We start from the raw sequence: 23001 nt of genomic DNA, 5'->3' as shown, positions 1-23001 counted from the left end.
ACTTGGTGAAATGTTGTTAAGAAATTTGGATAGGCTGACCACTCATGAGCTCACCGGTCAGTGTTAGCATTACTAAAACTGGGACAACTAGACATTATGTGCTTCCCTGATGTGATGCATTAGGAAAAACACAGAACCACTTTCAAAGTATTCTTGTCAAATTAAAACTCAATCTAATCAAGGTTCCAGATCAGTAGCACCTATGAAGTAGGAAAAACAAAGGTTAGCAGAAGCAGACAACCAAATCCAAAACGTGGATCATTCCTCAGGACAAATGGCCAAATTTCTTCAATAAAAAAGTAGTGTTTAAAAAAAAAAAAAAAGTAGTGTTAAAAAATAAAGACAGGGGGCCGGCCCGGTGGCGCAAGCGGTTAAGTGCACGCACTCTGCTGTGGCGGCCCGGGGTTCACCGGTTTGGATCCCGGGTGCGCACCAACGCACTGCTTGTCAAGCCATGCTGTGGCGGTGTCCCGTATAAAGTAGAGGAAGATGGGCATGGATGTTAGCCCAGGGCTAGTCTTCCTCAGCAAAAAAAGAGGAGGATTGGCAGATGTTAGCTCAGGGCCAATCTTCCTCACAAAAAGAAGACAGAGAGAGAGAGAGAGAGAAAGAGAGAAAGAAAGGAAGTGTTATAGGTTTAAAAAGCCATAACAACCAAATACAATGTGGACCTTGTTTGGTTCCTGATTCAAACAAATGAAGTGTATAAAGACAGTTGAGACAGTTAAGGAAATTTGAATGGGTATTAAATGATATTAAGGAGTTGTTCATTTTGTTAGGTTTGATAATGGCTTTGGGGTTATGTAAAAAAAAAAAAAGTCCTTATCTGTTAGAGATATACGCAGAAGTATTTCCAGGTAAAATAATATGTCTTTTTTTAACCTCCCTAACTATGGAACACCATGTTGGACATACAAGAAGCATTCGATAAACTTTCAAGAAATAGATACTACATATGACTCCTGGTGTCAGTGTATATGTTTTGTACACCAATACCTGCATACTTATGTTGTTTCAGTGGTTTTGTTTACCACCAAGGGCTTCCACTTCTGCTGCTATCAAACTCTCTCACCTGGCATTCATATTCCCTCATCTCCCCATGTGATGTTCTCTAAAAAGAGGTATGCCTGGAGGGGCACAGGCTCTCACAAAAAATTGAACAGCCAGGCACTAAAATATACAGAGACTGTAAAAATAAGTAAGCCTATAGATGAGGCCTTAGAAGTATTTATTAAGTTTTAGCACTTGTCTATTTTTCTTTCTTAAGGATGGACTTCAATTTAAAATGTTTTTCATTGATAATAATATGTTATTGGTTTCACTTACTTTTTTTTTTTGCATAGGAGGAAATGCCTAACAGTTCACAGTACATAACAGATGTTCAATAATAAATTATTATTTAAAACAAATCAAAACAACATAAGCAGGACCAGTTCTTTTTTTTTATTTTAGTGCTTCAGTCTACATTTTATTTTTAATTTCCTAATTTTGTCATACTTTTGAGCACCAGTCTTTTTTTTTTATTGAGGTATAATGGACATATAACATTATATTAGTTTCATGTGTACACCACAATGATTCAATATTTGTATACATTGCAAAATGATCACCACAGTAAGTCAAGTTAACGTCCATCACCATGCTTGGCTTACCTTGAAATCATTTATTGAGAACATAAATTCTGGGAACCATGGTATTTGGAAGAAGTAATAATAGCTGGATTTGAACAGCTGGGCAGGGTGTCGTAAAATATATTCTGAAATTAAAATGTTGTGTTAGACCTTATCCAAGGGATATAAATTACCTACTACTGAAAGAACTTCTTTTTAAGGCAATTTCACCTTTAAGATGATGCCATTAAAAAAATCCACAAATAAGGCTTGTGCATATTTCTCTTTGGAACACTTTCTATGTTCTGATATTTTATTACGGATATTTCCAGTATTTAGAAAATTTATAGCACTTTAAATAAAAAGGAAGTTTCACTTTATGAAGTCTTGATTTGGAAAGGAACAGGAAACCCAAACAACACAGCCTTTTCTCCAGGGTAACTATCAGTGACCTAACACTTTTCCTAGGGATCCATGGGAGGTAATTTCCTGTTGTTGCAAAGATTTTTCTTACAGGCTGATTTGAATACTTGATTCATTTGGCCTCAACAGAAACTAAAGCGTTTCCTATAAATTCATTCATATATCTAGACAATTAATTCATTCAATAAATATTTGAATATCTACTGTGAGGAGATTTAGCAGTGACCAAGACAGAAAAGGTTCCCATTAATAAGGAACTTAATAAATAAGTAATGAATACTTAAAAGATCATTTTAGATAGCAATAATACCATAAAGAAAATAAAACAAGGTAATCTGATTGAGAGTGATGGTGGGGTGGTGTAGAGGGACTATTATTTAGTAGAGGTGGTCAGAATAGGCTTCTCGGGGGATGTGATATATGGGCTGAGTCCTGAATGGTAAGAGAGAGTCAGCCATGCAAAGATCTAGGAAGAGCATCCAGGAACAGAATATAGGTCCTGGGCTTGGCACATTCAAGAAACAGAAAGAAGGCCAGTATAGCCGGTGTGTAGTGAATGAGGAGGAGGATGAGATGAGTCAGAAAGAAAAGCAGAAGCCCAGTCAGGTAGGACCAAAAGGATAAGGATTTTAAGTGCTTTGGGAAGACACTGAAGTTTTAAACTGAGGAGTAATGTAATCATACATATTAAATGCGCATACTTGTTGTGTATTGTGCCTATACTTTTATTTTCTTTGGTATAGAGGTAAGTTTTTTTCTTATTTCTAATTTTGTAACTATATTTAACATGGTTGGAGTTTTTAGAACTATAATTCCCAGGTAAGTAGAGCATTGTTATGCTAAACATTTTATAAAGTCATCATTAAACAAGATTTATTCAGCCCTGCATTAAGAGATATCAATACAATTAAGGGGAAAATATAGGCAAATTACTTGAAGACTTCATATTGACCTGACCTAGGTTGAACCTGGTATGGATAAAATAATTCCAAAAATATTCCAAGTATCTTCTTGCTGGAATGATCGTTTACAGTTTGTCCATATAGCAGCACCATTTACTCTAGGGTCCTGATCAATTGAACAAGCATGTAGCACGACTTCTGCTGCCTAACACAACTGAAAAACATATGATGAATCTCAGTTTGATATTTGAATCCTAAGCATCTACCCTATTACTTCAACAGAGGACAACTGGATATGTATCTAAAGTTCAACTCTTATAATATACAATATTTATGTAGTCATTTTCCCTTTTTCCCTCACCTGCTTAATTTTGAGGAAGAAATAGAAATATGTTGTTCTGAATTTTTTGTTCCCTAGAGGGCTGCTGTGGGTTTTAGCAGTACCTGCTAAGTACCTTAGCGGTTCCTTAGCAGAACCTCAGATAACTTGACAAGGGTAGTAAAAGAGGACAAAACTATAATTTTTGCCAAAACCAATAAAAACGTGCCTAGCCATTGTTCACAGGTCTTTAATCACTCTTGAGATTTTAAGAGTTCTCTTTGTAACAGAGGTTCTCAAAGTATAGTCCATGTGGACCCCTGGGGACCACCAGGACCCTTTTAAAGGATCCAGATGGTCAAAACTATTTCATAATAATACTAAGGCATTATTAGCTTTTCTCATTTGTTTGACATTTGCATCAATGGTACAAAAGCAATGGTAGATAAAGCCATTGCAGCCTGAGCACAAATCAGGGCAGTGGTACTAAACAATACCAACAATCATTATATTCTTCACCACCACACACTTGTATTAGACAAATAGATACATAAAATTGTCAGTTTCACTTAATAATGCTCTTGATGAAATAGCAAAAATTATTAATTTTATTAAATTTCGACCTTTGTGTATATGTCTTTTTAACATTGTGATGAAATAGAAAGTACACATAAAGCAGTACTGTTGAACACCCAAATACAATGTTTTTCTCGAGGAAAAGCACTTCTGCAATTGTTTGCGTTGATAAGTTGAATTAGCTGCACCTTTTTGGAATACCATTTTTACTTGAAAGAATGACTAACGAACTATCATCAGTTAGACTTGGGTATTTGGCAGACAATCTCTTGAAAATGAACAAAGCGAGCCTGTCACTTGAGGGAAAACAATCCACAGTATTTGTTGCCAATGATAAAATTCAAGCTTTCAAATGAAAATTAGAATTCTGGAAACTTGTATCTGCTACTGTGAGCTTGACAGTTTTGTAATACTTAAAAGGTGTTTTGATGAAATTGGGGTGATATTAATGAATGTGATTCTTTGATATATAATGAAATGTGTCAATTTATGGAAGATCTGCATAACTCAGTGAACCAATACCTTATAATGCATGATGATGCAAAATCATGCATGGGTAAAAAATCCATTTAAAGTGATAGAGAGACCAATGGATTTTAATGTAACAGAGTACAAAAAGTTCATTAGTATGACATCAGATTCCACATTGTTACTAACCTTTAAGAAACCACCAATTTTTGAGTTTGATGTAGTATTAAAGAAGAAAATCCACAGTTATTTGAAAAGGCTATTAAAATACTCCTCCCTTTTCCAATTACAGATCTGTGTGAGGCCAAATTTCTTCATATACTTCAATTCAAACAACATATTGCAACAGATTGAATGCAGAAGCAGATCTGAGAATCCAGCCGTCTTCTATTAAGCCAAAAATTAAAGAGGTTTGCAAAAATATAAAACAATGACACTCTTCTCACTAAAATTGCGTTTTGGAAGATGTCATTAGTTTTCTTTAAAATATTATTTATACTAATGTGTACTGGATTTATTATTTTTTAATGAATTAATACCTAAATATTTTTTAATTTCTCATTTTTAATTTCCAATACAGTGAATATTTATAGATATAACCCACAAAAACAAAAGCCCAGTGGGTCTTTAATAATTTTCAAGAGTATAAAGGAGTCCTGAGACCAAAAATTTGAGAATTGCTGCTTTAGCCAAAGCAGTTAGGCAGGAGGAGAATTTATTTCTAGTCTGTCAGGATTCATTACTGTCAAAACGTTACTGCATTTTTCCCTTTATCCACCCCCCTCCAACTTAGCAGTAAAACGTTTTCTAAAAAGAAATAAAATTATACAAGCAAATATGAAGCTACACTTTCTTTGACCCTTCAGGAATATTTAAACCCAGGTATGTGACATTGTCATGTGCTAATATCATATTTCAGTCATTTAATTTTTAAAATATCGTGTTAATCAAATTTTGCTGTTTTTAATCCTAAGCGTCAGTGACAATAGCGAATTGTTACGTGAGCAAAGATGTTTTAATGAAAATTTAAACTCACCTGTAAATACATTTGGATGAGGGAAGTTAATAACAATAAGCTTCATCACCATTTCGGGATAACAGATGGCAATTAGCCAAGCAATCATGCCCCCCCAATCATGGCCAATAAGAACACATTTGCTATACCCTGTAATTGAGAAACAAATGTTGACATCATTGAAGGAAGCAGGTGGGAGCATCATTACCTCACATAAAATAAGTACGTCTCTGAAATGAATCTTTCCACTGTCCTACCTTAATCATGCACTTTATGCAGATATTGAGTCTCATGTTTCCAAAACCTGTATGTCTGAATCACCTATGTAGCTTTTTAGAAAATTTAGATGCCCACGCTCCACTCTAGACCTACAGATTCAGAATCTGTCCCAGGAATCTATATTAAAAAAAAAATCTGAAAAAGCCACTTCAGCTCTGGTCCCACAGACCTGAGTTTGGAAAACCGTGGTAAAGACCACACACAATTAGGTCATAAGCAAGATTATATTATTGTCTAGAAAATTGCCTGAAGAAAAATTTAAGCCACGTCTGACTGAATTACCACAAAATATGAATGAAATATGGCTGTTGGAAATCAGTGTCTCTGAGTCTATTTTATTGTAATCAGACTAAATGACAACACCGCATTGATACCCCCAGATCTCATCCATTTTTTCTCCTCTAAGAATATTAGCCTGATCTATGTTCTTATTAGATTATTGTAGAAAGGGTCTTTAATTTGATTTCATGAGTTTCTCACTATATTGGCTCCAATAACATACCGACAGTAACAGCTGGGTTTTAGTCAAAAGGGATGTAATGGATTAGATTATTGTTAAAAAATATTTACTCCTCTCCTCTTCCCACTGTCATAGAAGGAGTATACTTTGCTGCCCTTTGAGTTTAGACTTGGTCATGTGATTTGCTTTGATCTCGTGGTGGGTGTACAACTTGACTTTGGGCTCAGCCATATGACTTGCTTTGACCAATGGACTGCAAGCAGAAACTCGAAATACGCTTGTGCAGCTGGGCTCACCCTCTTGCCACTTTGGCTATCCCAGGTAGCTACTCCACTTTAGCTTGGGCTCCAGCCCAAGTCACAGTAAGAAGCCAGTCCCAGCTGGACCTGCGGTCTGAGGCAAAGATTCCGAGGGGTCCAGCCTACAGCTGACCTGCAGATTCATGAGCATAGGAATAAATGCCTATGTCTTACGCCATTGAATTTGGGGTGGTTTGTTACACCATATTATTGTGGCACTAGCTGATCGACAAAAGAAAGATAATGCAAGTGTTTCTGCATCTTATAACATTTTTTACTGAATATTTAGGTGTGGGTTCTGAAGAAATAAATCTTCTGAGTACAAGAATCAAATTTTCATTACTTAATTCTGAAAATAATACATAGTATACATTAGGTTTAGCTTTAAAAACAAATTTTGAAAGTCATTCTTGTGGACTGAACGTTATTCTGGATATATTATTTTAAATTTCCTCTATAAATATTTTGGGCTGTATACCCAAAACCATGGTGACAGGATCCAGATAACAGCTCAGGCAGATGAAAAATGCATTGCCCTGAGAAAAGAGGTTATCGTTGAAAGTTAGTCCTTAAAAAAAATTAATACTGTTTTTCAAAACTAACCTACCTAAAGAGTCTAAAATATCCTTTATATCGGTAATTAGACAGTCCAATTTATAATTCTCTCGATGAATGGGAGCATCTGTTTCTCCATAGCCTCTCAAATCCAGTGCGACAACTCGATATTCACTTTTAAATTCCCTTAGTTGGTGACGCCAAGAATACCTGCAGGAAATAAAAAACATTAAAAATACCACAGCAACTAATACAAAGAGTAACATTACAGATTTTCTAAGTAGAAAACTGTAAGATGAGGCCGGCCCCAAGGCTTATCGGTTAAGTGCGCATGCTCTGCTACTGGTGGCCCAGGTTGGGATCCCAGGCGGGCACCGACACACCGATTGTCAAGCCATGCTGAGGCGGCGTCCCACATACAGCAACTAGAAGGATGTGCAACTATGACATACAACTATCTACTGGGGCTTTGGGGAGAGAAAAGGGGGAAAAAAAAAAAAGGAGGAGGATTGGCAATAGATGTTAGCTCAGGGTCGGTCTTCCTCAGCAAAAAGAGGAGGATTGGCACAGATGTTAGCTCAGGGCTGATCTTCCTCACAAAAAAAAAAAGAAAACTGTAAGAAACTCCTTATTTTGAGAAAGGGTATATAGCTGTGTGTGAGCAGGAAAGAAGAGACCTGTTTGAGAAAGGAGCACTGATGTTCTTTAGTAAAATCATATTTATTTATTTATTTATTTTTTCTTACCAGCTTCAGTGGGGTGTAACAAAGGTCCAGTATTTACAGAAACCATAAAGTGATCAGATACTAAAACCAGTAAGTACTTAAGAAGTCAATTTTCTAAGCTTTTCTTAAATAATGCTTACAGCTATCAGGGAATCTGTACCCACAAATGCTTCTGTACTGCAGAACCATTTGATCCTCTGAAAAAATTTACGAGATGAAAATATATTTCTCTAAAATGTAGATTTTAGGGGCTGGCCCAGTGGCACAGCAGTTAAGTGCGTGAGCTCAGCTTCCGCAGCCCAGAGTTCACAGGTTCGGATCCCGGGCGCACACTGACGCACTGCTTGTCAAGCCATGCTGTGGTGGCATCCCATATAAAGTAGAGGAAGATGGGCATGGATGTTAGCCCAGGGCCAAACTTCCTCAGCAAAAAAGAGGGCGATTGGCATCGGATGTTAGCTCAGGGCTGATCTTCATCGTAAAAAAAAAAAAAAGTAGGGGTCCGGCCCGGTGACGCAAGTGGTTAAGTGGGTGTGCTCCGCTGTGGCAGCCCAAGGTTAGCTGGTTCGGATCCCAGACACGCACCGACGCACCGCTTGGCAAGCCATGCTGTGGCGGCATTCCATATAAAGTGGTGGAAGATGGGCACAGATGTTAGCCCAGGGCCAGTCTTCCTCAGCAAAAAAAAGAGGAGGATTGGCAGATGTTAGCACGGGGCTGATCTTCCTCACCAAAAAAAAAAAAAAAAAGATTGTGTCTATCATATAGCAGATACTCAATAAATGTCCTCACACACACACACAAAAAAGTAGATTTTACCCACCTTACTCCACTGTCAAACAGGGCTTAGTGTTTTTAGTAATAACAACAGTTTACTTTTGGATGAAACAGTCTGAAGATTTAAAAAAAGATTATCACTGAAAGAATCCAATAAAACAACTGCTTAAGATAAACCTCTGCTTGCTGAAACAAAATTCTTTTGTGGAGAATATCTTGAACCATGAGTACAAGAGAGCATGATATTGAAAACATTTAACAACCAAAATGGCACCAGCACTGACCAATTAGAATGGCCATTATGCTACAGCCAAGTCCTGGAGGCCTCTGCTGGGCCAGTATTCACCCTGTGCTTGCTCATGGAACTGTAGAATTAATTGAAATACAGAGATCCATGAGCTTTTCATCTCTAAATAAGCAAAATCATTTTGGATAACAAAGAGAAAAAAAAGACGAATTTTTCAAAGTGACTCATTATGTTATGGAACTCGAAATGTGCACTAAAAATAAAAAGCATCTGCATGCACATCTGTTCATGGAAACACAGTGTGAAATTATCTGACACAAGCCAAATGGGAGATTATTGTCTGAAAAGACTTTTGGAGTGCAATAGGCAAGTAAACGGAGTGATCTGAGATTATAAACCAATCGTAAGAGGGAGAATGCAGTGTGAAGTGACACAAACCAATAAAATCAATAAAACAAATCAACCACTTTACATCAACAGATAGATTATCAGGAAAGGGGTCAGACACAGATTTGGAAGTATGAATGGACACAGAAACCTTTGATCTTTACTAGGATATCTGTGATTTGTAAAAATTTGCAAAAGCATTGCCAATTAAGATATATTTGAAAATGTTAATAAGAAGTGTCTTTCTTAACTAAGCCATAGCAGTCTTGTTAATCTTGTCTCTGGGTTGTAACAAAGGAATGAAACAGTTTGTTTCCTTAAAGATACTCATCTATCAATACATATGATTTTATTATTTTCTCATAGCCTTACTTAAAATTTCGTGTTGATTTTTTTGTCTTTGTAAGTGAAGCTCAGCTCTTCCCTCTTTATAATCCCTCATACCCAATCAATACAGTTCTGCAGATTTAACCTCTTAAATATTTATTTAATCACTTTTCCCATCCATCCCTTCTATCAATACCTTAATTCAGGCCTCCATTAATGCAGCAGCGTATCGATTGGTCTAACTGCGTCCATTTCATTCCCCTCAGCTCTATCTTCTACAAAACCAGAGTGATGTAGCAAAAGCACAAACTCTCTCATGTCATTTCCCTGCTTAAAATCTTTTCTTGATTCCCTGTTACTCATAACGTGAAACCCAAGCTCGTTATTCTGGCAGACAAAACCTCCAAGATTTGACTTGCCCAATGTTCCAGCCTGACTTTTTTACACTCCATCATTCGCTATATAATAAAAAGAGCTAACATCTATATCAGTCTTACTACATGCCAGGCACAATTCTAAGTGCTTCACAGATAGTAACGTTGATCTTCAAAACAATACTGTGAAGTAGGTGTTATTGTTATTCCATTTTACAGATGAAGAAACAGAGGCACAAAGAGGTTAACTGATGTGCTGAAAGTGCATAGAATCAGCAAATAACAGAGCTAGGATTGAAACCCAGGTCGTCTGGACCCAGAGTCTGTGTTATGCTCTCTGTGGCACTAAGCCACTTGTAGTGAATAAGTACAGGTATTGTTTTTTGCTTTTATGACTTTATTCACATGATTTCCTTTATCTGAAACATAATTCCTCCCCACCATTCCCCTACTCCCCACAATCTCTGACTTTCACCCCTGATTGGACTCTTCCTCACGCTGGGTATCTCCTCTTCCAGGAGACTTTCCAGGCTCCCTCCTTTACACGCAGGTTGGGTGGGCTCCTTCTCTGCTCTCCCACTTGTACGTACACTCTTCAATGCCCTGGGCATGTGCTTTATAATGATCTGTAGGTGTCTGGCGCTTCCACTCGATTGTGAGCTCCCTGGGTTGTCTCGCAGAATATCTAGCCCATGTAGGTGCTCAATAAAGATTTTTTGAATAAGTGAAACAACAAACAAATGAACGCACTGAATCAGGATGGTGCTAGAAGTACCAGTTGTTCATTAAAACTCTGTCCCAGTTCAAACCTTGAGCCTGACAACCAAAGTTCCCGAATTCCTGTTAGGGAATTTATATTCAATTTCTATTAAAATGTGCATCGTTTTAACAAGTATCTGTGTCTTCATTTAGAATTCATTTAATTAGAGATTTCGAGGTAAAAATTCGACTCAAAATAATGTGTACAATCCCACAACATTTTACATTTAAAATGGTATTAGAGATTATGCAAACATAATACCCACATATTTCATTATCTTATTAATAATTTAAATTGCCTTACAGATCAATTCAACTATCGCTATTATCAATGAGTGGAGTCAAACTATTTCTTAAACATTTCTAAGAAATAGGGCAACTGCTATCTTAATAAGTTACAAAAGAATATTTAGATGTAATCTTCCTGGAGTTGATTAAAAAAAGGGTATTTGATTTACACTTTAAATCTAAACCAAAAAAGAAATCGCCCCAGCGATAGACTGATGGGCATGTCACTCCAATGAATAAAACAAAAACAACCCCCTTGATACAGAAATGAAACATATTATAAAATCAGTAACTCCTGAAAACATTATAAATAAACAAAACTAGCTATTTTCATCCACGATGTTTTTTTTCTGGTAGCTTTAGGTAATAGCAGAGGACACTTTAAAAAAAGCAACCTCTTTCCTAGTTATTACTCTTAACATAAGGAGGGCTCCTGGTTTAGCAATCTAGTTACTTTCAGATGCAGAATATCCTTTTCTCCTTCACAACAGAGAAAAAGCCGTAGTCATCAGCCTCTGTGCTCAGCTGTCCGTATGAAGAGCCCTCACTTGCCTCAGCACTTGAGTAATGATGAATGCATTCCATACAGCTGGTGGTGAAGACAACTCAAAGAAATTGCCGGCATCAGCTCAAAATACTTTTAAAAGCGATGCAAATTGAGGTAGAGAGAGTGTAGGAGAAAAATCATCTTTTGACAAACAGCCTTATTTTGGGCTAATTTAGCCAAAGGTCTCATAGATGTGTATCTTGTTTGACGTTTCCTTTAGATTTTAAGAAAGAATACCCAGGATTTTATTGTTTCTGTGTAACATCTAATAGTATATATTATATGTCACCAATTCTCAACAGCTATTCTTAATGATGATAAATGCAGATAATACATTACATTTCTGTAGTGCTTTACTGTTTAAAAAGCACTTTTACACACATTGCCAATTTATGATTATTTTGTTTTCACTGTATCAAATATTGTGACCTACTTGATCTACAAACAAGCTTATAATTTCATGTGTATTTAGGCAAAACTTGATTAATAGAGGAATAATATATGCATTTATAATGTAAATTGAAGCTCTTTGGGTTGCCATCCTCCATTCTTTTCAATGCCTAATACTTCCTGGTACACTAGCATCCTCAATGCATTTATTAATAAAGTCCCTTTCACTCATAAAGTATTAACTAAAGTGTGTTAAGGTAATACCTCTTTCAGAGCTAGATGCATTTTCAATCAGGATTTTGGATGATACAAAATCTTTAAAACTCTAAAGGAGGTAAGGAATATGTAACGGTGAATCCTAGGTGTTAAGAGTGATAGGTGGGCTGGCCTTGTTGCTTAGCGATTATGTGCACGCGCTCCGCTGCTGGCGGCCCAGGTTCGGATCCGGGCCCCCACCGACGCACCGCTTCTCCGGCCATGCTGGGGCCATGTCCCACATGCAGTAACTAGAAGGATGTGCAGCTATGCCATGCAACTGTCTACTGGGGCTCTGGGGGAAAAAATAAATAAATAAATAAATAAATAAAATTATTAAAAAAAAAAAAGTAATAGTAAGGGAGAAATTCAGGGACACAGCATTGTCCCAGACCTTTAAAAAGATACCACGTAGTCTACCTTTGAGTCAGCTCAGAGAATATTTTTTTTCATCCATTTCTTGGCCAATTTAGTTTATGAACCATCTCAAGATCATAGCCCTGTGCTATCAAAAATCTGGTTTCTTTTCACCACCATGATATGTACCATCTTTTAAAAAGATATTCATTTAAAAAAAAGTTTAATCATGTGTTGTTTTCATCTGTACTTATTTGGCTCTGTGGGGTTCAAAGGAGAACAGAACATTTTCTCCTAGGTAAGTAGCAACTGTGTATTTTTGGCTATAGGTTTTCTTCCTAATGTGAAATATTCAGGTCCTTAATTTGTCCTGCATTAATATGAGTCTGTTGCTATGTGCATAGGAAAGAGTTCATTTTCAGTTTCCACGAGTCCTCTTTTCTCTCTGCCTTCCCCTCACCCTAAGCCTCACCAAAAGCTTCCAGGTAGCAGGCATTCAAAGCCTTTGCCTCTTTCAAATCTACTTTCCCCACTCGATGTTGTATTTTGTCCATAGTAGGTACTATAAAAACTGTCTGTAACTGACTATTTCAGAAATTTGAAACATTAAAAGAAACTTCTTTGATTCTCAAAAAAAATGAAGTGAGGATGGTAACATTCAAGTTTCTCTAGAATAGAAGGAAAACCACTCCTGTGATTCAGGGACATTTAGGAATGCTAACTCTGGGCAAGCGATCATAGAGTAGGGTCAGTTAAAAGTCATTACAAGAAAATGACACTATGATAAGCCAAGTCTTTAATGCAAAAAAAAAAAAGTTAGTCCATAAGTTTACCAGAATTCTGGAAATCCATGAAGCAGCAGCATTAGTGGTTTGCCTCTTTCTCCAGCAGCAACATAATGAAATCTTAACCCTGAATCCTGCAGTAGAAAACAGAGAGCATGGAATTTTAGTGATGTTTTGTGCTAATTGTCAAAGTAGCACATTTAGTATTTCCATTTCATTAAAAAAAAAGCCTCACTTGCATTATTTTTAATATCAAGAAATAAAATAAACATTAATTTTCAAAAAGAAAAAACTCCATGATTTATCAATAGGGTAAATTGACAGATTCACTTTTGTCAATACTCCCTTTATAGTACCTTTCTTCTCATTCTACTTACAAGGTCAATTTTTATATTATGACCTTCTGATACAATGTCACAATTTGTGACTTTCATCTTGCTGATGTGTCACATTTCATCTCATTCAAATTCTGCAGGACATGGAAATAATTCCGATCTGAATTTATATTCCTGTCATGTTTACGCCTAGTCATGTACATTTCTCAGCTTGCCCATCAAGAGCTGTGCCATCAGTTATATAATTCACACCTCCTTTCCTTATTCTTAGTTCTCTCCTTCCCACATTATTATTTTAAGTTGAGAGTTGTATGTACAGTTCCCCTTGCTGCCTGCTTCTCCTGTCATGTCAGTGTATTCCTAACAGCAGAATGCTCTGAGTGCATGAGACTTCACTCTGCATGCGGGAGACAAGACCGCCCAAGGAAAATAAAAAGCATGGAAGTGAGACAGGAATACAGCAAGCACGAAGCTAACCGAAGAGAGGAAAGTGGAGAAAAAGGCAAGAAAGAAAAACAAAAACTCAGAAAGAAATGAGGAAAGAAACCAAGAACCAAAAGCTGAGCATGGAGACTGGGTTTTATATCAGGTAACCCAAGCAATTGGGTTTTCAGATGTGAAAAAATCTTAAAGGTCATCTAATTCAACCCCATCATTTTTGCAGATTTAGAAACTGAGGCACAAAGATGTTAACACAGGTCATAAAGATGGCTGAGGGCAGGGCTGTGACTAGAGCCCCCATCTTGTCCTACCTCCCAGGACAATATTCTTTCCACTCCTTGGTTCTGTGTCTCTGGGGAAACTCTTTAGGTGACCAGAGTCAGCAGAAAGGAATCCCGGATGATTCTTACACTGCTTTTCCTCTTCAGGTTTGATGAAGATAAATGTGACTCTGCCCTCAATTGCAGAATCCCTTCCTAGAAGTTCAGTAACTTCTTTTATCTGTGGTGAGTCTTGGAAGATGAAATGCTGTAGGCACTTGATTGGATTTAGCGAACAAATACTTTACTGCACTTACTATGTGCCAGATACTGTTCTAAGTTTTTCATTTTATTTTCTTTTGTTTTACAAATATTAACTCATTTAATTCTCATATCAACCCCAGGCTGAATAAGGGTAAGAAGGACATACTCCTTGATCTTCTGAACTCCAGCTGCTAGACAATCTAGCTCCTAATAGGAATCCGGGGCTTGGTGACGTAAATATCCCCTCATGTGAGGCTCGTTTTGAAAGGTCTGTGAGTCAGACTGTAGAGAGCATCACAGGGGCCATTTCCCTTCACCACCTGGAGCCTCAGGAAATAGAATATCCGTGGGTCGTGAGGAGGCTTGGGACAAGCATGGAGTCTGCATGCATGGTTGACATTTACTTTTCATTTCAAGCCTTTGGTCTCTGACTTCATAAGTCTGCTTCCTTCCCCACAAACATACTCCATTTATTTATTGTTTCATGCTGCCTAGGTCATCTGTGAATGCTCCATTCTGTTGATCGGAATAAACTCCTGATATCCAATGACTTTATTTACTCCTCCAATCTCTAAAATTTGGGCAAGGACAGCCTCCTGAGACAGTAGGGCGCCAGCAGGAATAATTCTCTACAGCTTATCTGAGCTCTAAAGGGCAAAAAGGTGACAGGAGAGCAGCCTCCCCTTCCATTAGGAAAGGGAGCGGAATTATTCTGGGTTGTTGTGGTGGTGGAGGAGGGGGGGACAGTAACATAATAGGACCCTGATTAGAGAAACTCCACATAACCTTCTCTCTCTCTCTCTCTCTCTCTCTCTCTCTCTCACACACACACACACACACACACACACACACACACACACACACACACACACGCCAAACAGGGAACGTAAAGACACACACAGTCCCGACCTCTCTCCCGCCACACCTCGCCCCTCTTGCCTCCCCTTGGCATCTTCCCGGTCCCCGCCGCGCGCCCTGCGAGCCCCGGGAACACTAGGGGACGCTGGGCCGGGCGTCAGGAAAGGAGCGGCCCGGCGCTCTCTGCTCTCACGGCCGTCACGTTCCCTCCCGAAACCGCCGGGCCCGCGCCGGCCTTCACCTTGATCCGCACGTAGCAGTGGGTACCCAACGAGGGGTCGTTCAAGCACGCGGGAGGGTGTTCCCGGGGAACCCGCCGGAAGGTCTGCGCGGGTCCCTTGCCGATGCTCCACAAAAGTTTGAGCAGGTAGATGGAGGCGCAGAGCCCGCAATAGCAGTAGACCAGGGACCAGAAGAGCAGGGACCGGATCCTGACCATCAGGCAGGGCAGGCAATCCCGCAGCCCCGCCATCGGGCGGCGGCGGCGGCCCTTCGGGGCCGCGGGGAGCAGCGGCGCTCACTCGGGCTCCGGAGCGATGCAGCGAGCGTGGCGGCGCGTCAGGCCCGCCAGCCCGTTCGCCGTCGCCCGCTCCGCGCGCGCCTCCCCGCCGGCCCCTGGGCGGCCGCGCCCGGCCCGCGTCCGGTGTCCCAGCGGCGGGCTCCCGCGCTCACGGTGCGCGCTCGGGGGCCGCGGCGCCCAGCGCCGGGGCGCCGCCAGGCAGACCCCTGCGCTGCGAGGTCCGCCCAGGACTGGGCAAGGGTAGAGACCCAGCCTTCCTCCGCAGAGAGTGAAATCCCATTTCAAAATTGCTAAACTGTGGGGGAAAATGAAGGTGAGACTTTCCCAAAGCATCCTAGGTACTGTGGAAGGAAGCGCCACTCTTATTTTGGCCAGTGTTCAAATCTTCCCATTGCCGTTAACTGTTGGAATTTCATTAGGCCTTTTTCTGGGTCATAGAATTACAGGGTGCGTGGAGGGGGAAAGTAAGCGATTTTCACACTACATAACAGACATTATTACTTTACTCATCCCTAACAATCTTCTAAAGGGGTTGGAATTACGCAACTAGCTTCAGAATCGTTATCAGCCCTGCTAGGCCTCCCTGGTTGTGAAGTCAAGCCTCTGGAAACCTCTGGTCTGTTTTCTGTCTCTCTAAATTTTCCCGTTACAAAAATATTGTATAAATGGAATCATGTAGTATGTAACTTTTTTGTTTCTGGCTTCTTTCATATAGCATAATGCATCTGAGATTCAACTATGCTGTTACATATATTGTTTCTTTTTTATTGCTTATTAGTGTTTCATTGAATGGATGTACCATAATTGTCTATCCGTTCGTCAGTTAAGGAACATCTGAGTATTTTCCAGTTTTTGATTGTTATGAATAAAGCCCCTTATGTAAAGTTTTTCGTGTAAACATAAGTTTTCATTTCACTTGAGTAAATACTTAGAAGTGGGATTACTGGGTCAGATGGTAAGTGTGCATTTAACTTTATGTGAAACTGCCAAACTTGTTTCCAAAATGGCTGTGCAATTCCATATTCACATCAGCAATGTGTGAGAGTTATGGTGAGGTCGTATTCTTGCAAGCACTTGGTATTGTCAAAAAAATCTTTTTAACTTTAGGCGTTCTAAGAGGTGTGTAATGGTATCATTAAAATTTTAATTTAGTTGCTTTCGCCGCCAGGGAGCCTTCCGGTCCAGCAGCCCCTGAGGTCCTGGGGTCCTGAGGTCCTGAGGTCCCCGCCCCTGCGGTGTCGCAAGAGCCGGCTGGGTCCAGAGCCGCGTGCGGAGTTTTCGGGCATGCCCCGCTACTAGCTGGCTTTGATCCTGAAAGCCATGCAGCGTCCAGAGACTGCTGCTGCTTTGAAACGTACGATAGAAGCCCTGATGGACAGAGGGGGGATAGTGAGAAACCTGGAAAACCTGGGGAAATGAGCACTTCCTTATAAGATCTTTGCCCACAGCCAGCAGCACAGCAGAGGAGGTTGGAAGCTGAGATCATTGATTTGAGGACTTTTTTCTTTTGCTGCAAATGTATTTCTTGGTGGATTTTTATGCACCACCAACAACTGTTGAAAGCATAATGGAGTACTTGTCTCGAGACATTGATGTGATTAGACCAAATGTTGTAAAACTCCCTCTGACCCAGGAAGTAAAAGAATGTCAAGGGATTGTCCCGGTCACACTTGAAGAAAGACTATATTCCACGAAGAAGAGGAAGTGAGAAGAGTCACCAGATTTTAGCCGTATATTTAATTCTCTCATTTTTGAGCACCATGGGTCAATAATTTACAAGCTTGACCTTTATACAAGAGCGTGTTACAGGCGCCATTTGATTTTTTTAAAGGTATTTTTAGCTCTTGATTCTCTTTGCTGTGAGAGGTGGGGGAATGGCTTGCTTAGAGCCACTTTGTGATCTGGGGTACCAGCACACCGGTCTTGATTTTGTTTCATTAGTGTAATTTCTTTGTCAGTGAGGACTTTTGGCCCTATAGCAACACTAACACCATCTTGAAGAGGAAAACTGCGTGTATTGCCAGCTAGTCATTCAGACTGTGTAACCATGCAAAATAAAATGTTAAGACCACTGTAAAAAAAAAAAAAATTTTTAATTTACTTTTCCCTAATCACTAAAAATGTTGGATAAATTTACGTACTTGTGTGCCACTCAAATACATTCTTCTCTGACAAAGCATCTGTCCAAATCTTTTACTGATTTTTTAAAAATTCGGTTGCTTGTTTTCTTACTATTGAATTTGAGAGTTCTTGGTATATTTTGGATACAAATCCTTTATCATGCATAATGTGATTTGCAAATATTTTCCCATTCTATGTCTTTTCTTTTCATTCTTATAAAAGAGACTTTAGAAGCGCAGAATTTCTTAATATTGATGCCATTCAATTTATCACTTTTTTCTTTTGTGGATTGGTACTTTTGGTCTTGTATATAAGAAATCTTTGCCTCACTCAAGGTAACAAGGAATTTTTCCCCCTATGTTTTCTTCTAGAAGTTTTATAGTTTTATGTTTTATATTTAAGTCTATGACCCATTTTAAGTTAATTTTTGCATAGAGTGCAAAGTATGGGTTGACGTTTATGTTTTGCATGTGGATATCCAATTGTTTTGGCACCATTTGTTGAAAAGAATATTCTTCTTATTGCACCTTTGTTGAAAATCAGTTTACATGTGGGACTATTTCTGGACCCTCTAGTCTGTTTCATTGACCTATATGTCCATATTTCTCCAATACCACACTTGTCATGACTATTGAAGGTAGTGTAGTAAGTCTGGAATTCAAGTACTATGAGTCCTTCAACTTTGTTTTTCTTTATCAAAATTATTTTGGCTGCTCTAATTAGTTTACTTTTTCATACAAATTTTAGTGTTAGTTTGTTAATTTTGGCAAAAATTGTTGCTAGGAATGCATTGAATCTATTAATGAATTTGGAGAGAACTAATATTTTAACAAACTTTAGTTGTCCAATTCATGAACATGATATATCTCTCCATTTATTTAGATCTTCTTTGATTTCTTTCATCACTTTTTCATAGTTTTAAGCATACACATATTGCATATATTTAGTAAGATTTATACCTAATTATTTCTTTTTTATATTATATTGTAAATGCTACTTTTTTCAATTTCCGGTTGCTTATTGCTAGTATGTAGAAGCATGATAGATTTTTGTTTTTTGTCTTGGATACTGAGACCTTGCTAAACTCACTTATTAGTTGTAGTAGCTTTTTGAAAGACTCTTTGAGATTTTTCTTTATAGATAATCATGTCATCTGTGAATAGAGACAGTTTTGTTTCTTCCTTTCCAATATGTTTGCCTTTTATGTCTTTTTCTAGCCTTATTGCATTGGCTAGAACCTCCAATACAATATTGAGTAGGAGTAGTGAGAATGAATATCCCTTGTTCCCAATCTTAAGGGGAAAGCATTCAGTCTTTCACTATTAAGCATAATGTTAGCTGAAGAATTTTTAGATGCCATTTATCATGTTGAGGAAGTTCCTTTCTATTTCTAGTTTCTGAGATTTTGTTTTCATAAATGGAGGTTGAATTGTGTCAGAGAACTTTTTGCTTCTCTTGAGATATTCATACTTTTTCCTCTTTAATCTATTGATATGGTTAACTGCATATAAAATTTTTTGAATGTTGAACCAGCCTTTCATTCCTACAATAAACCCAATTTGGTCACAAAGTATTATTTTTTTAATATATTGCTAAAATCAATTTGCTAATACTTAGTTGCTGATTTTTGCATTTATATTTGCTCTTCTTATATATTCTGGAAGAATTTGTATAGAATTGGTATTATTTCTTCCTTAAATGTTCAGTAGAATTCTCCAAAAAAGCCATCTAGGCTTGGAGCTGGGTTTTTTATTCTTTTTTTAGGGTTTAAAAATACAATTCAATTTATTTAATAGTCATAGGACTTTTAAGGTGACCTATTTCTTCTTTGGTAGTTTATGTCTTTTAAGAATTTTATCCATTTCATATAAATTGTTGAATTTATGGCCATATAGTTCTTCATAATACGTCCTTATTATCTCTTGAATGTCTGTGGGCCTGTAATGTTCTCCCTTTCATGCTTGACATTTGTAATTTTTGTCTTCCCTTTTTCTTTGTAAGTCTGCCTAGGGGTTTATCAATCTGATTGTCTTTTTAAAAAAGAAACAGCTTTTGGTTTTATTGATTTTTTTCTCTATTTTTTTGTTTTTAATTTCATTGATTTCTGCTTTCTTATTTCCTTCCACTTGATTTAAGTTTAATTTGCTTTTATTTTTCTAGTTTCTTAAGGTAGAAGCTTAAAATGATTAATTTGAGACCTTTCTTCTCTTTTAATATAAGCATTTAATGCTAAAAATTTTTCTCTAAACACTGCTTTTACTGCATCCCACAAATTTTAATATGTTGTGTTTTCATTTTCATACAATTCAAAGTATTTTCTAATTCTTTTTGTGATTTCTTTTACCACGGATTATTTAGAAATGCTTAATTTCCAACTATTTTGGGGGATTTTGCAAATATCTTTTTGTTGTTCATTTCTAGTTTAAATCTGGTATGGTCCAAGAGTTTACCTTCTAAACTACCTATTCTTTTAAATTTGTCAAGGTTTGCTTTATGTCCCTCAATATGGTCTATTTTGGTGAATGTTCCAACTGCATTTGAAAAGTGTATTCTGCTGTTGTTAACTAGAGTGTGGTATATATGTCAATTAGGTAAAGTTGTTTGGCAATGTTGTTAGATCCTTACTGATTTTCTACTTGTTCTATCGATTGCCGAGAGAAGAATATTGAAATCTGTCTGTAATGGTGGATTTGTCTATTTCTCTTTTTAGATCTATCAGTGCTACTGATTTTGCTTTAGACAGTCAATTATCTTTTGGAGCACTTATAGAGAAGAAAAAGTGAATTTCATAACTACATCCATTTATTCCATTCCCAGTGTTCTTCATTCATTGTATAGATAGAAGTTTCTGTCTGCTATCATATTCCCTCTACTAGAAGAACTTCTTTTCCTTGTAGTACAGGTCTGCTGGCAATAAATCCTTTCAGTTTTTGCTTGTTTGAAAAAGTATTTATTTCTCCTCCAATTTTGAAAATATTTCCAGTGGCTATAGAAGTCTAGGTTGAAAAGATTTTCATTTTAGAACTTTAAAGATGTCATTCCATTGTCTTATGGCTTTTACAGTTTCTGATGAGAAGTCTGCTGAATTCTTATCTTTGTTCCTCTGTATTTAATGTCTTTTTTTCTTTGGGTGCCTCAAGATTTCTGTCTTCGGCTTCAGCAGTTTAAATGATATACCTAAGTGTGTGGGATTTTGTGTTTTTTTTTTGGTATTTATCTTGCTTAGGATTCTCTGAGCCTCTTGAATTTATGGTTTTGTACCTGTCATTATAATAGAGAATATATATTGAATGGAATATTACTCAGCCATAAAAAAGATGAAATCTTGCCATTTGTGACAACATAAATAGACCTTGAGGGCACTATGCTAAGGAAACAAGTCAGACGTAGAAAGCCAAATACCATATGATTTCATTCATATGTGGAAGATAAAACAACAAACACACACACAGATGCACAGATTAGGTTGGTGGTTACCAGGGGCGGGGGGGGGGGGAGGCTGAAAGGAGTAAAAGAGCACATATGTATGGTGATGGATGGTAATTACCACTTTGGGTTGTGAACATGATGTAGTCTACACAGGAATCGAAATATAGTGATGTACGCCTGAAATTTATATGATGTTATAAACCAATGTTACCTCAAATAAATAAATAAAATAAAAAAAGAAAATATATATTGGTCTCTGCCCCTGGTTCCTGGCACAGAGCTCCTGAAACCCTTGTAATTTCCTAAGTGAGAAAAGCACTAGGAGCATCTCTTGTTCTAATATTTGGACTTTGACCTGTTCCTGACACAGGACTCCTGAAATCCTTGTAAATTCCTAGTGATAAGAGCACCAGGAGCATCTTTTGTTCTAATGAGTGGGATCCTGGATGGCTCCCGGATGGGGGCTAGTCACCAGAAAGACCAAGCCATGATTAGAAGCTTGGAATTTTGAGCCTCATTTCCCACTCTTGCAGAGGGGAGAGGGGCTGGAAATGGAGCTAATAATTGACCATGCCTATGTGAGGAGGCCTCCATAAAAAACACAATAGTTTGGGGCTCAGGGAGCTTACAGGTGGGTGAACACATCCAGGTACCAGGAGGGTGATGCACCCCAACTCCACGGGGACAGAAGCTCCTGTGCTCAGGAGCTCACCTCATGTGAGCTCCCGACCTCACCATATGTATCTTATCATCTGGCTGTTCACCTGTATCCTTTATCATATCCTTTAATAAACTGGTAAACATAAGTAAGTGTTTCCTTGAGTTCTGTGAGCTGCTCTAGCAAATAATTGAATCCAAGGTAGAGGAGGTCATGGGAACCTCTGATTTGTCCAAGTTGGACGGAAGTTGTGGGTAACCTGGGAACCTAAGGCTTGTGATTGGCATCTGAAATAGGGAACAGTCTTGTGGGACTGAGCCCTTAGCCTGTGAGATCTGATACTATCTCCAGGTAGTGTCAGAACTGAGTTAAATGTTAGGACACTTAGATGGTGTCACAGAGAATTGCTTGGTGGGGGAAAACCCCCCACACATTTTGTGACCAGAAGTGAAGTGTTCTATGTGAGTAGTCTATGGAGGAGACACACAGAAAGAAGAACTTTCTTCTTGAGGATTTTTCCCTACTCAGGAGAAGGAAAAACTGGAGGTATTTTCCAATACATATTAATTTTGGAGAATTTCCAGTTATTGTCTCTTCAAATATTTCTCTGGTCCCATTCTCTCTCTCTTCTCTTTCTGAGATTCCAATTAGACATATGTTAGACTTTAATATTGCACTGCAGCTTTTGGATGCTCTGTTCTCTTGGTTCCACCACATCTCACTGTTTGTGTTCTTTGCTTTTTTGTTTGGGTAATTTCTTTTGATCTATATTTAGGTTCACTGATTCTTTCCTTGGCTGTGTTGATTCTACTGCTGAGCCCATCAAAAGCATTCTTCATTTCTGTTACCATGTTTTTCATTTTTCCAGCATTTCCATTTGATTTTTCTTATAGTTTTCATTTCGCTGTTGAAATTACCCATCTGATCACACACTGTCCATTTTTCCTCTAGAGCTTTTAATAATCATAATCATTTTAAATTCTCTGATACT

At 38.1% G+C, this 23001-nt stretch overlaps 1 protein-coding gene across 1 annotated transcript in view; it reads right to left on the bottom strand.

The window, feature by feature from the left end:
* The window catches only part of EPHX4 (epoxide hydrolase 4), a 29655-nt gene extending 13748 nt beyond the window's left edge, over positions 1–15907 (bottom strand). The window contains exons 1-5 of the mRNA XM_058538506.1: positions 15524–15907; positions 13173–13258; positions 6959–7116; positions 5335–5463; positions 1653–1756 (exon numbers count right to left, since the gene is read on the bottom strand). Of these exons, the coding sequence (XP_058394489.1) occupies positions 1653–1756; positions 5335–5463; positions 6959–7116; positions 13173–13258; positions 15524–15754 (708 nt within the window). The 5' untranslated portion in view covers positions 15755–15907. The remainder of the gene's footprint in view (positions 1–1652; positions 1757–5334; positions 5464–6958; positions 7117–13172; positions 13259–15523) is intronic.
* Between the last annotated feature and the right edge of the window lie 7094 nt (positions 15908–23001).

This window comes from Diceros bicornis, chromosome 4, assembly GCF_020826845.1.
Source record: "Diceros bicornis minor isolate mBicDic1 chromosome 4, mDicBic1.mat.cur, whole genome shotgun sequence".
Classification (NCBI taxonomy): domain Eukaryota; kingdom Metazoa; phylum Chordata; class Mammalia; order Perissodactyla; family Rhinocerotidae; genus Diceros; species Diceros bicornis.
This window is presented reverse-complemented; position numbering and strand designations above follow the sequence as displayed.